General features: G+C 46.5%; 1 protein-coding gene across 3 annotated transcripts in view; it reads left to right on the top strand.

Moving 5' to 3' along the window:
• DUT (deoxyuridine triphosphatase) overlaps positions 1–12,971 on the top strand; it is a 71,613-nt gene extending 58,642 nt beyond the window's left edge. For all 3 annotated transcript variants that reach the window (XM_033919531.1, XM_033919530.1, XM_033919533.1), the window contains one exon: positions 12,812–12,971. In XM_033919531.1, the coding sequence (XP_033775422.1) occupies positions 12,812–12,868 (57 nt within the window). In that variant the 3' untranslated portion in view covers positions 12,869–12,971. The remainder of the gene's footprint in view (positions 1–12,811) is intronic.
• The last annotated feature ends 851 nt before the right edge of the window (positions 12,972–13,822 follow it).

Here is a 13,822-nt window from a genome sequence, read left to right as displayed (position 1 = left end):
AACAATCCAGACTGGAGTCAAGTACAGAATTAAAGTCCCCCAAAAGAACCAGAGGAGCAGAGAACTGAGATTGTAAAGGGAGAAGAGTACCCAAAAGCCTTTTGAAATAGGAACGCTGTGCCACATTATGAGCATAGACAGAGGCTAGGAGTACCCGCTGTTGATGGAGCATACCCTGAACCAACACATAGCGTCCCTCTGGGTCAGAAATGACCTTGGTCATAGTAAAAGGGACAGACTTATGAATAAGAAGAGCCACCCCTGCCTTAGCTTTGGATGAGGAGGCATGATAACACTGACCAACCCACGAACGCTTGAGTTTAGCATGCTCAAGCGAAGAGAGTTTAGTCTCCTGTAAACCAGCAATGTCTGCCTGATGGCGGGCCAGACACTGAAGGATCTTTGCTCGTTTAGCTGGGGAGTTTATCCCGGAAACATTCCATGAGACACAGCGAAGTCCCCTCTTAGCTCTCACGGGCCCCTGCGGAAAGGATTAGCAAGCAGAATAAACAAAAACTGCTGCCAGGGCGCCCAGCCCTCACCCCAGCAGACACACTACAAACACTCACTCACCCAAGAATCAAACACATCCACATCCCCCCCCCCCACAGACCCCTGCCCCCAACCTTCCCAACCTCTCCCCTCCCCCCACCCATTCCCCCCCTGAGTCAAATCACCATCCACTATGCCAAACAGATCGAGGGTGCCCCCATGCCAATAGCTCCCCCTCCCCCCACATATGTAAACCTGGCATACCAGGAACCAAATAAAACAGAACAGTGAAAAAACCAGAAACAGAACAGCAAATGTACAGGGTAACAGTAGGCAGACCTATGTTCCATGCCCAGGAATGCACAGGCTATGAAGATGCCAGCCTCGTGTCCCCTACACGTCTCCAGTCCCCCTTATGCCACCCGTGAAACAGAAACTCCCAGGCATTAGGAGGGCAAGAGCCGGAAAACAAAGAACACACAGGCACAGTCCGCCGGGCAACTCAGGCCAAGCCATCCGGGGACGGGAACCACTGTAGCAATTGTGCCTGAGCCGCCTCACACGTGTCAAACACATGCGGCTGTCCCTGGTAAAGCACACGAAGCCTGGCCGGGAACTGTAGAGTAAAACGAACATCCCTGTCCATCAGCTTCTTGCAAACAGGAGAGAACCCTCTCCTGAGGGACGCCACCTTGATGGAATAATATTGGAAAACAAGGATCCTCTGATTCTGGAACGTAAGATCTTTCTTCTTGCGGTAAGATTTCATAATCTGGTCTTTAATGGCAAAGTTAAGCAGGCGCAGGATGACTGCGCGGTCTTGCAGCACCATCTACCTTCCTACCCAGCCGGTGGGCCCGCTCAATCCGCACAGGGCCTAAAGCAGCTGTATCCAAGAGCTCAGACGAAAGCCACTTCTCCAGGACAGTAGCCAAAGTAGCATCAGGCACCACTTCAGGTATGCCCACGAGGCGCAAGTTGTTCCGACGGGAACGGTTCTCCAGATCATCAATCTTGTCTGTGCAAGCAGACACCTGGGCGCGCAGCGTGGCAAGCTCACATTGCACTGCATTCAGAGAGTCCTCTGCTGAGCTCACCCGCTGTTCCACCTCCGTCACTCTGCTGTTAAACGCATGCACTGCCGTGGACAAAGTCGCTAAGGTCTCTGTAACCGTGTCTAATCTCGTGCCCAATGCTGAGACCACTGCCGCTGTGATTTTGGACACCAGCGGTTCAGTAACAGGGTCAGAGTCCTCAGCCCCGCCTACCATTTTTTCCTCTGCTGAAGCCTGGGCCTTCCCACGTGTCCCGTCCTTCTTAGCACTTTTGGTGGACATAACGGCTCCGTTTTTTCGGACAAACTTGTCCATAAAGGGAAGCAAGGTCACTCGCTCCAAATCAGGTTGCGAACCAAAGCAGAAAATAGTTCAAAATAAGCAGAGGGAAGGGAGAGCTACAGAGCTCAGGAAAAACACAGCTTTCCCTGCTTACAGCATGGCCACGCCCCCGGATGTGGTTCTTAAAAGCACTTTTTGGAACTTCCAATTGACAAAGTGACAAACAGATTTACACAGTACAAAAGTTTCTGTCTGTGAGCAAGATTGAGTCAGGCATGCAAGTCGCTGACATCCAATTATGAGACAACTACTTTCCCAAAGCTCAGAACTTAATGTAAAATACTGAGTATGTGTGAACCTTCCTCCATGTAGTAGTCTCTTCAACTCTTCAGTTTTGTTTCTTCACTTTGCTGACCAGATAGGAGTGAGCTCTTCCAAAAATAAAAGTAAATGTTTACTGGGTTTTAAAAATTATTTTTATATTATATACACAATTCTTTTATCTCCTATATAGAAAACCTTTTTAAAAATTTTTTTAGGAGTTTTTAAGAACCATATACAGCAGGGGTAGGGAACTCTGGTCCTCAAGAGCCATATTCCAGTCGGATTTTCAGGATTTCCCCAATGAATATGCATTGAAAGCAGTGCATGCAAATAGATCTCATGCATATTCATTGGGGAAATCCTGAAAACCCGACTGGAATATAGCTCTCGAGGACCAGAGTTCCCTACCCCTGATATACAGTAACATGGTTAATTGATAAGTAAAGTAGACACTTACCGAAATGACCAACAATACAAACAAGGAAGAGAAAACAAAGCCCTACCTCCTTTAAGTTTGGTTGGATAATAAGAGAAAAGATACAATAACTTCTAATCAGTTTTGTAATAAACCCTCAGCAAGCACAAAAACCCAGCAATGAGAAGAAACATTCAAGAGAAACCCACTCCCCCCTCAAAATAGTCTGTCCAGGAAAGCAATACAACAGGAATGTGTCCCAGATCCTTTCCCACTTGGAGAGCATATGATTCTTGAGGGTCATAAAACTTTCCATGTCACAAAAGTATAGCATCTTGGTAATTCATTTCACTAAAGATGAAACAAAACACTAGAATCAACCAAAACTGCTTTTTTTTCAGCTTCATTTGAAAACAAAACTGTTACTGCAACTGTCGGACCATTATTGGCCAAAACTGGAACTGCAGCTGAGACTTATTGCTTGGTTTTGGCCACAACCATAACTGAAAACTAAAGTTTAGTGATGTGAATGTAAGCCAGTGAGGCCTATTGGGAATTGTCAGAGCTTGTAGTCAGCAGCTGTCTGCTAAACCCACAGATTATTCTTGTACAGTTCCTCTGGAGACTGAATGGTAGGGTAATCAATCACTATCAGCCTTGGCTGCAGGGACTCACAATGAAATTATAGCTTCTCCCTCTAGTGGTGACATCCCTGTACTTCTGCTAGAATTCCAATATAGTTCCTGCAGCTGAAGCTGTAGGGGTCTTTTTCTCTTCCGCTTGTGATTTCTTTTTAATTTTTAGTCACTTTCATTCGTTCTTTGCCGCAGGTCTTACCCTAGTGCTGTGGATTTACCCCGAGGGGACATCCTTTGGCGGGAGATCAGACTTTTATATTTAAATTGTCTACTTCTGGGGTGTGCCTTGTTAGTAAAACTGCAGTAAGCCCCCTGGAGGGCTTGCAGGACAGAGCAGGGCTCCGGTATACCTGGGTTCGTCCACTATGGGGTAGTGCAGGCTGCATGGTTCCGTGGAGGCATGATCGGTACTGAATTATGTACTTTCCCTAATTGTTCCAGAGGTCTGAATTGTCACTGATGGGTAGGTGAAGCATTCGGAAGATGTGAAAAAAATCCAGTTTTCCCAGCTTCCTGAGGTAATAGATCTCCATGCTTGCTTATCAGCTAGCTTGCCAGTACTATTATTTGCAGCGCAAACACTTTGAGTACACTGTATGCACGTGTGTCTTTTTATCAACACAACTAATATACTACTTTATCCTAAAAAAAAAGAAATTTTTTCCTACCTTTGTTGCCTGGTTTCTGTTTTCCTCATGTTCTCATTCAATTCCTTCCATCCACTGTCTCTCTTTTCTCTGCGTCTTCCATTTGCTCTGTTACTGTGCCTCTCCCTTTTTTCCCCCCTTCCAAATTGGTCTGGCACCCATCTTCTTCCCTCCGCTCCCCCATAGTTTTCTTCCCTGCCAGCGTCTTCTCCCCACTCTCTCTTCCCCATTTCCTTTCAGCATCCTTCTCCCCCCCTCTGTCTTCTCCATGACCTTTCAGCATTCTTCTCCCCCCTCTGTCTTCTCCGTGACCTTTCAGCGTCCTTCTCCCCCCTCTGTCTTCTCCGTGACCTTTCAGCGTCCTTCTCCCCCCCTCTGTCTTCTTCGTGACCTTTCAGCGTCCTTCTCCCCCCCTCTGTCTTCTCCGTGACCTTTCAGCGTCCTTCTCCCCCCCTCTGTCTTCTCCGTGACCTTTCAGCGTCCTTCTCCCCCCCTCTGTCTTCTCCGTCACCTTTCAGCGTCCTTCTCCCCCCTCTGTCTTCTCTGTGACCTTTCAGCGTCCTTCTCCCCCCCCTCTGTCTTCTCTGTGACCTTTCAGCGTCCTTCTCCCCCCCTCTGTCTTCTCCGTGACCTTTCAGTGTCCTTCTCCCCCCCCCTCTGTCTTCTCTGTGACCTTTCAGCGTCCTTCTCCCCCTCTGTCTTCTCCGTGACCTTTCAGCGTCCTTCTCCCCCTCTGTCTTCTCCGTGACCTTTCAGCGTCCTTCTCTCCCCCTCTGTCTTCTCCGTGACCTTTCAGCGTCCTTCTCCCCCCCTCTGTCTTCTCCGTGACCTTTCAGCGTCCTTCTCCCCCCTCTGTCATCTCCGTGACCTTTCAGCGTCCTTCTCCCCCCTCTGTCTTCTCCGTGACCTTTCAGCGTCCTTCTCCCCCCTCTGTCTTCTCCGTGACCTTTCAGCGTCCTTCTCCCCCCCTCTGTCTTTCCCATGTCATTTCAGCGTCCTTCTCCCCCCTCAGTTTTACCCATTTCCCTTAAGCGTCTTTTCTTCTCCACTCCACCTTTCCTTCCTTTCTCCCTGTCTGCCCCTTACCTTTGTGGCGCTTCCCCACCTGACCAACAACAGAACAGGCCCGGTCTGACAAACCTCCCTGCCCTGTAGCCGCGAATCTAAATTACCTTCTTACAGCAGCTGGAGTATTGAAGCTGCTGTAAGAAGGTAATTTAGATTCGCAGCTACAGGGCAGGGAGGTTTGTCGGCCAGGCCTGTTGTCGGTCGGTCTGTTGGGGGAAGCGCCACAAAGGTAAGGGGACCTGACTGGCTGTGCACACTCCCCCCCCCCATGGCTGCACCCGCGGTGGACCGCCCCCCCCTTTAGTACGCCATTGTCTTTTCCCTACCTACCCTGCCGCATATAGCAGACCGGAAGTCTTCCCGATGTTAGCGCTGATGTCGGAGGAAGGGAGGGCTTTGCTTAAGCCCTCCCTCCGACGTCAGTGCTGACATCGGGGAAGACTTCCAATTGGCTTTGTGTGCTGCAGCAGGGCAGGCAGGAAATGGAAGACGAGCCTCGCAGCAGGGCAGGTAGGAAAATCAGATGAGCCTCGCATTGAACCCCGCGGGATCCCCCGAGAGCACGAGGGGCATCCCCACGGGATCCTCGCGACCCTAGGGGGCGTCCCCATGCGATCCCCGTGACCCAAAGGGGGAGCCCGCGGGTCCTGCGGGATTCCCATCGTCCCCGTTCCCGTACAGCTCTCTAGTCTGAAATGTCTGGCATGCCTAAAAAGGGTGCGGAGGGTGTTTTGGTGAATCACCAGCGTTGCTCCGGGAGAAATGTCAGAATTCTGCTGAGAACCTTTTGAATCTGAGGCACGCAGATCGGCACTTGCCGAGAATGCATATTTTCCCCCGATTTTTGTAAAAACGGTGTTTGTCTGGAGGAGTGTGTAGCGCGGTGGTTGAAGCTACAGCCTTAGCACCCTGGGGTTGTGGGTTCAAACCCCGCGCTGCTCCTTGTGACCCTGGGCATGTCACTTACTCTTCCAGAGCCCCAGGTATGTTAAATAGATTGTGAGCCCACCGGGACAGATAGGGAAAATGCTTGAGTACCTGATTGTAAAACCACTTAGATAACCTTGATAGGCGGTATATAAAATCCTAATAAACTTGAAACTTAATAATAATAATAATATCTGGATTTTCTGGGTAAAAAGACTATGACTGTTTTCTGCTCAGAATGTAATGCAACAGATGGGGTCTGCTCCTCTTCTGGCTCCTAATGAATTAGTATATAGGCTTATAGATGGAAAATATTTATAGAAGAATGCGTACTGTTGCAACCTAAGGGGTGGGATACACTATAGCCCTCCCCACAATATCTTCTATATTACAACTGGTTATTAACAAAAGTCTTCAGGCCCTCAGAGGTGCCACAAGATGCTCAATTATGTCTCATAGCATTTGGCTTTATGCCCCCTATCGTCATCGGGTCTCTTTAGTTTTTTAAAGTTTTTTTTGTGCAATGCTATATTTTCGTGTTAATTCAATAAATAGTTGATAAAAGTTAGAACTTATCTTTGGGTGGTTCAGCCAAGAGGGATAGAGTACTGCCAACATGTTTCACCCTATTCGAGTTTCCTCAGGGCACAATCCCTACAATAAAACATAACTTAAGTGCTTAATGCTTACTAAAATTCATTGCATCAACCAAAAACAACTAAACTATTGGCTTACCTCAGAACTGTGTGTGCTCTATACGACGTGGCCATCCGAATGAATGATCTAAGATGGCCACGGCATCTATTGTGTCTCCTTAAATACTCTACATGCACAGCTGGGGCTGATGTCATCCAATCAGCTCGGGAATGCAGTGGTAACCACAAAACCGATGGTCCCAGGCTAGGCTTACTTGAACACAAATAAATACTCCTGCTCTTACAATACTTAAGACACGCTGAAAACGTGCTGGGGATGTGGGGACCCAGTGAGACCTCACCAGAGAGATTGCCACTCGGGCTCCAGATTGAGCCCGTGGGGTATCACAGAATCTAGTTGATAGATCCATCTCTGTTCAAGAAAGTTAAGCTTAGCTTCCAAATTCCCCTCCTCTTCCTGGCTGTCAATCACATCAATGATTCGCCATTTGATTTGATCTATAGTGTGTTGTTTATCCAGCCAGTGTGGAACTAGTGGAGCTGTTAACGTCCCAGTGGATATCCGGGATTTATGTTCATTTAATCTTAAATGAACCGGCCGTTTGGTGTATCCCACATATACCAGGGGACACGGACAAACAATTACATAGACCACCCAGTTAGATTTACATGTGGTGTGGACTCTGGCACGGATGGAACGTCCGGTGTGTGGGTCCTGCCAAACACTCCCTGCCAGGGTTTTGTCACACCACTGGCAATGGGAACACTGAGAGTGAACAGCTTGCTCAGTGCTAAGATCCCTTCTACGGTTTAGCAATTGTCCTATGGTGGTGCCCTTAGTATACGCTATTAGAGGGAATTCCTCCAGACCCCTAAGAGTTCTAAGTATGGGCCAATGTGCTCTAATGGAACCAACCACACTCCTAACTGCATCGGAAAAAGGAAGCACACACACCATCCGGGTGGTTCCCAACTCCTGATCCCTGCTTGTGGGGTTGTCCTGAAGCAACAATTCCCGATTGGCATAGTGGGCCCTTACATATGCCTTATGAATGGCCTTATCCGGGTATCCCCGAGCCCGGAATCTCTGGGTGATGTCCGTGGCAACCCCCTGGAAGTGGGATAAATCTGAACACAGCCTCCTAGCCCTAAGAAACTGACTAACCGGGAGATTGTACTTGAGTTTGTAGGGATGGAAGCTAGAGAAGTGAAGCCTCTTCTGGCTCCAGCATGTCTCTGTGTTCGCTTGCTGGGACATCGGGAAGCAGGTGGGCGGTTTCCAGCATCACTTCTGCTTCGGTCTCTGTACCTTTACTGTTGCAGGTTCCTCTGCAGCGTCTCCAGTCCTTGAGGGCTGCCCCGGCTGTGCGCATGCTATTTCAGACTGACCGTTTGCCTGATCTTGTTTCCGAGTTCTACGGTTCCTGCCCTGTTTTCAGACCATCAGGAACAGGCTGTATGCTCCTTCATGAGAGATCAGCGTCCGCTGTCCGCTTCCTTTCTGGACAATCAGGATTTGGCTAGGATTTTCTCAGAAGTGCTAGGGACATGGCGCATTTGTTTTCCATGGGCCTGGAATTCACCTCCCTGGCTCTGCCAACAGTAGTTTCGGCTGTGGCGCAGTACCCTAAACGCACTTCGTTACCCTCTGATGGAGGGGTTGTCCTGAAGGATGTTCAGGACAGGAGAGCGTCTTTTTGATTCCGCTGCGGCGGCCACTTCTTTTGTGGCCCAAGTGTGTCACTCTAAGCTTCGCCAAGACCCTGAGGAGGTTGTCCTCTGGGGTGAATTATTTGGCAGATGCCCTCTGACATATTGAGGGTTTTTGCTAAGCGGGGAGCTTATTCAGTCTCCGCCCAGCAAATACTGTGGATTCGCCAGTGAGCAGGAGATTCCTCTTCTAAGGCTACGCTGAGCAGGTTGCCTTTTAAAGGTTAGCTTTTGTTTGGTCAAGGTTTGGATGACCTCATGGCCAGTGTTCCGGACCGTGAGCCTAAAATGCTACCTGGGTCTAAACCTTGTCAGCACAGGGGTTTGGGACGGGCAAATTTTCGTCCCTACTGGTGCCTTCACCAGTATGCCAGGCCCCCAGTGACAGGACAATGTTTCAGAGCCCCCTCGAGACCTCGCTTTGGAGGTCCAGCGTGGAGTAGCTAAACCTGGTTACTCTGGTCAGAGAGTTCCCTCTATGACAGTGGCCTCAAACTCGCGGCCCAGGGGCTACATGTGGTCCGCCAGGTACTATTTTGAGGCCTTCGGTATTTTTATCATAATCATAAAAGTAAAACAAACAGTTTCTTGATCATATGTCTCTTTAGCTATAAATGACAATATTATTATTAAGACTTAGCTAAAAGGAAAGATTTATAAACTTTAAAGAGTTTTACCTCATGCAAAATTGTAATTTCTTTAATAAGACATTAACTATTTATTCTGAGGCCCTCCAAGTATCTACAAATCCAAAATGTGGCCCTGCAACGGATTTGAGTTTGAGACCATTGCTCTATGAGTATTGGATTAGGTGACTGACAATGGACGCGAGTTTGTTTGGTTGGGGGGGGAAGTTTGTAGATCTGTCACGGTCCAGGCTGGTGGACTGCGCTAGAGAGCAGGTAGTCTATCAATTGGCTGGAAATTTGAGCGATCTGTCTGGCCTTGTTGCGATTCGACAGTCTCCATCGGATGGCCATTCATGTTTTCTCATGCAATGCGACAGATGTTGCCTATGCCAACTGTCAAAGGGGTCAATGAAACAAAATAAAGTCGCTGCTGGATCATCAATGTAATTTGTACAGTCAAAAAACTTCTTTTATACTTAGAACTCTGCTCAGAGACATGAAGGCTGATTACTCCGCTTCACCACCCAATCATTGCAGTGTTCAAAAAAGGCTCCAAGAAACTTTCAATAAATAAAGTGCTAGCCTTAACAGCTATGCTAACACTGTAAATGCTTCCATAAGATTTATATTGGTAAGAGATGACTTAAACTTAGTGACTGGTTCCGACGTGCCACGTTTCGTTGCTGCGTCAGGGAACCGACAAAACAGCTAGATTTAAAGCTGGAGGTGAAGTCACTGAAAGCAAAACATGATACAGTAAAAAACCATTCCTTATAGTTAAGTAGTATACAACTTTTAAAAGCTCAATAAGCTACTAAATACACTAACTTATGGCTATAAAGTGAATGAACACACTCACCATAGAATTGAAAAACCTGGTTCACTCTTAAATGTCTCGAACCAAGCAAGCACAGTACAGACGCTATTTAAGGCTAATAAAATGCCGGTGAGACTTTTACGTCAGAACATAAGACGTAACTATCCCGTGCTACTGAATGACATTGCATCATCATATTACGTAATTTAAATGTACCTATTATGCTAAAAATGTCAAATAAAGGCTGCATTCGCTCACCAGCATGAAATGCAACTAACAAATAAGGTTACATAAAGTCCTACAATCTGCATAATGAGACCAGACAAAAAGGAACTTAAACCCGAACAGAAACTGAACGGACAAGCACATTCTGAAGTTACACGTTTTCACAAAAAAGCCCTCCACTCAACCTCACTATTTAGCCCTTGGGGGGAACAGAGTGCCTAAAGTGTAAATCCATTTTTGTACAAATTACATTGATGATCCAGCAGTGACTTTATTTTGTTTCATTGACCACTTTAGTCACTCTATAATACTAACGGTCTGAATTGGTCACCCCTGTATATATTTTGGAACCGTCAAAGGGGGGTACAAAGGGTCCCTTGCTGAGCCTGGAGGCGTGGATGTACTTTTCCTTTGGATTTTCTTTTCATTTGTTAAAATGTACAGCACTGTGTACGCCTTTCAGCGCTATAGAAATAATAAATAGTAGTAGTAGGGGCTATGCATTGGCGGTTGTCTCTGTGCTCCTTCAGAGGAAAGGAAGTCAACTGTGTCAACCTATGCGAAAGCCTGGAGGGGTCTTCAGGCTTGGTGTATGGGGGTTCAAGTGGATCCTTTGGCCTCATCAGTGGCGCGTGTTCTGGACTTCCTGCGGGCTGGCCTCAGGAAGAGTCTTGTGTCTCTTCTCTACATTTTCAGATTGCAGGACCTTCCTGTTTGGGTCCCTCTTCTCTCCAGGATTCTCTGGCATCTCTCCTGGATGTTATCCACTTCTTGCTTGTGCAGGGTGGCTGCGGCCTCCCTTGTCCCAAATGGAACCTGAATCTGGTTCTTTACTTGCTGGCTTTTCTGCCCTATGATCCCTTGGATTGTATCTCTTTGAATGATCTTACCATCAAGACCATTTTCCTCGTTGCGGTCACTTCTGCATGGAGAGTATCTGAGCTTCAGGCTCTGCTGTGCAGAGATCCTTTTCTCCGTATCCGAGTCCACGGTTATTTTGAGAATAGTACCGCCTTTTCTTCCAAGAGTGGTCTTCGCGGTCCACATCGACCGGGAAGTACGGTAGCCCGCTGTTGTTCAGTCGGGCTCTAAGTCAGAGGGGCCGTGGTTTGCAGTCGCTGGTTGTGTGACATCTCCATTGAGATCCTGGAGACCACAAATGTCTTCCGTCTTCCTGACCATTTATCTTGGCAGGCCCCGCGCGTCAGGGTCTGCCTATTTCCCAGGTTACTATCTCTTCTTGAAGCCGTGCTGCTTGGGTGGCAGTGGGGTAAAAGCCTCCCCTTGGGGTGCTGACTTGCTCTGATGGAAGAATGGCTTCCTCATGGGCAAATATTTTCGGCGGTCTCGTCTGCTTTGGAAGAGATTTGTAGGGTGGCCCCTTGGGCCTCTCCATGCGTTTACGTTTTCCTGACTTGATGTGGCGGATTAGCTTGATACAGAATTTGGGGCTTCAGTCCTGGCTGCGGGTTCATCGCCCCCCCCCTCCCCCCCCCCCCCCCCCCGATGTTTTAGGACTGCTCTGATACGTCCCTACCATTCAGTCTCCAGAGGAATTGTACAAGAATGAAAGATTAGGTTTCTTAACTCTGCTAATATTTCTTGTAAATCTCCTCTGGAGGCTAAACAACCCGCCCATAATTTCTATCCAATTTGCAGGTCGCCTGCCAGTAACTGGTAAGCTGGTTTTCTGTTTTTGCCTAGCCTCGCTGGGTATTCCATGCTTGTTCCTTATAGGTTAGGTTTGTGGTGTTAAAGGGGTCCCTGGATGGTGGTCCCATCTGTCCTTAAGGCTGGGTGTACTTTATCCTAAGTTACCCTGTTGTTCATTGTTACTGTTCCAATTTGATGTGCAGTTTAGCCTTATGTCACTAATTGTTTTGCCTTTGTTTCTCATGAGCAGAATTGCTATGTAGCGGGGAGTCCCCATGCCCCTCTTGTTGGTTCTTGTCTTTTCTGTTTGTACTAGATATGCCTGGCTTTGGTACTGACTGGTATTCTAGCAGAAATATAGGGATGTCACCACTAGAGGTAGAAGCTACAATTTCATTGTGAGTCCCTGCAGTCAAGGCTGATAGTGATTGATTACCCTACCTTCAGCCTCCAGAGGAATTTACAAGACAGAAGATTAGCAGAGGTAAGAAATCTAATCTTTCCTTGGGAATTGTCAGACCTTGTAGTCAGCAGCTGTCTGCTAAACCCACAGGAGATTTTTCCCAGGAAGTGCAAGCACAGGTTGACAACTGGGTGAGCTGTTTTAACAAATACTTCTCAAGTCTAGCATGTTTAGATTCCTAAATCAGTGCAAATATAGTTTAAATATTCTCTGAGGCAGGATCTTTGTGAGAAAATGTAAAAAAAAAAAAAAATCATGGTTAACCAGATTTTTATTCTTCCCAACATAACTACATTTTCTGTATAGTACTAAGCTATATGACCAGCTCAGTGACTTTTCTATATTGGTGGATCATCATACTCTACCTCTTGGCTCTGTATGCTGCCAGACACATACCTCCCACCAGCATAGAGGCTTGAGCATAGAGGAACAGTTTGTAGAGATCTCTACTTCTCTGGAAGTTCCCAGGCCGTACAGTGCTTCCTTGTTCAGGGTTGTCCTGGTCATGTGGATATTTTTCTGCACAATCAGCTTCTTCATAATCTGTTCCGCCTTCATGCAGCAGCATTGTGCATAGGCAACCGTTTCATCAATGTGTTCTAGCAAGACATGTTTGATTTAATTAATAGGATGTTTCAAGTACGATGCTTCTCAATCAGTATGCCTTGGAGAGTTTCCTGCCATGCTGCAGAACAGTCTGCAATCAGGGCCTTCAAGGGATTCAGTGAACCCCAGCTTATTTAAATAAAAAATTTATTGATTTTATCCACCCTTCTTTAAACTAACATTTATAATACTGTTTCTCTTCAGGGTTTGGATGAAACGGACCGTGGTGCAGGTGGTTTTGGATCTACGGGTCAAAGCTGAATTTTTTTTATAGCACATTTGTAATCTACAATTTGGTTTTTTTTTCTAAAAATAAATAAATAAAAGTGTTTTTATTGAATGTAGGTTGAAATTTATTTAAAGTGCAGCAAATCACTGTTGTTTCAGCATCTAAATGCAGTCACTTCTTTGTATGAAGGATTACATCAGTAGGATGTAGGATTATATCAGTTTAATGTAGGGTTTTATTGCAAAATATGACTGAATTTCAGTAAAAATAAAAAGTTTTGTGGTTTTTTGTTTTTTTTAGTTTAAATCTTTTATTATGAAACATACAACCAGACTAACACACAGGCACATTTCAATTTAACAATAAAATCTACCTACCATGGGGGAACTGTACTCGGATATCCCCCACCATGACATCATGACTTCTGTCACCCAACCCAGAAACCCTCCCCCAAACCTCCCTGCCCCTCACCCAAAACAATGCACGGACTGGTAGCAGAGCTTACACATGACTAGCTGTAGACAATTGAAGTCTATTCTATACACGGCTCCGACTCTCTGGAGACAAAATGTTCAAATATGGAGTCCAGGTGTTCACAAAATCTCGGCTCCTGCGTCTAGAAGAATACGCCAACTGAGCTGTGCCCATCAGCTCATGGAGCCTAGTCCTTGATTATTATTATTATTTTTTTTTAAGTTATGTTAATCAGGTTTTCTATTCCACCTTTACATATCAGTTCAAGGTTGGATTACATTACAAGATGATGGAGAAATTAGGTTCTTACCTGCTAATTTTCTTTCTGTTAGCTTATAGACTGGTATAGTCCTTACGAATGGGTTATATACCTCACTGCTACCAGCAGGTGGAAACTGAGAACAAACTTGTATATCAGGATAGCTTCCCCTCTTGCAATTCAGTCTGCTGAATAGCCAAGGCGAATCTAGGAAAGACTTCAACTGAAAACAGTAAAACACCCTTCAAACAGG

This window comes from Geotrypetes seraphini, chromosome 14, assembly GCF_902459505.1.
Source record: "Geotrypetes seraphini chromosome 14, aGeoSer1.1, whole genome shotgun sequence".
In the NCBI taxonomy this organism is placed as follows: domain Eukaryota; kingdom Metazoa; phylum Chordata; class Amphibia; order Gymnophiona; family Dermophiidae; genus Geotrypetes; species Geotrypetes seraphini.
This window is presented reverse-complemented; position numbering and strand designations above follow the sequence as displayed.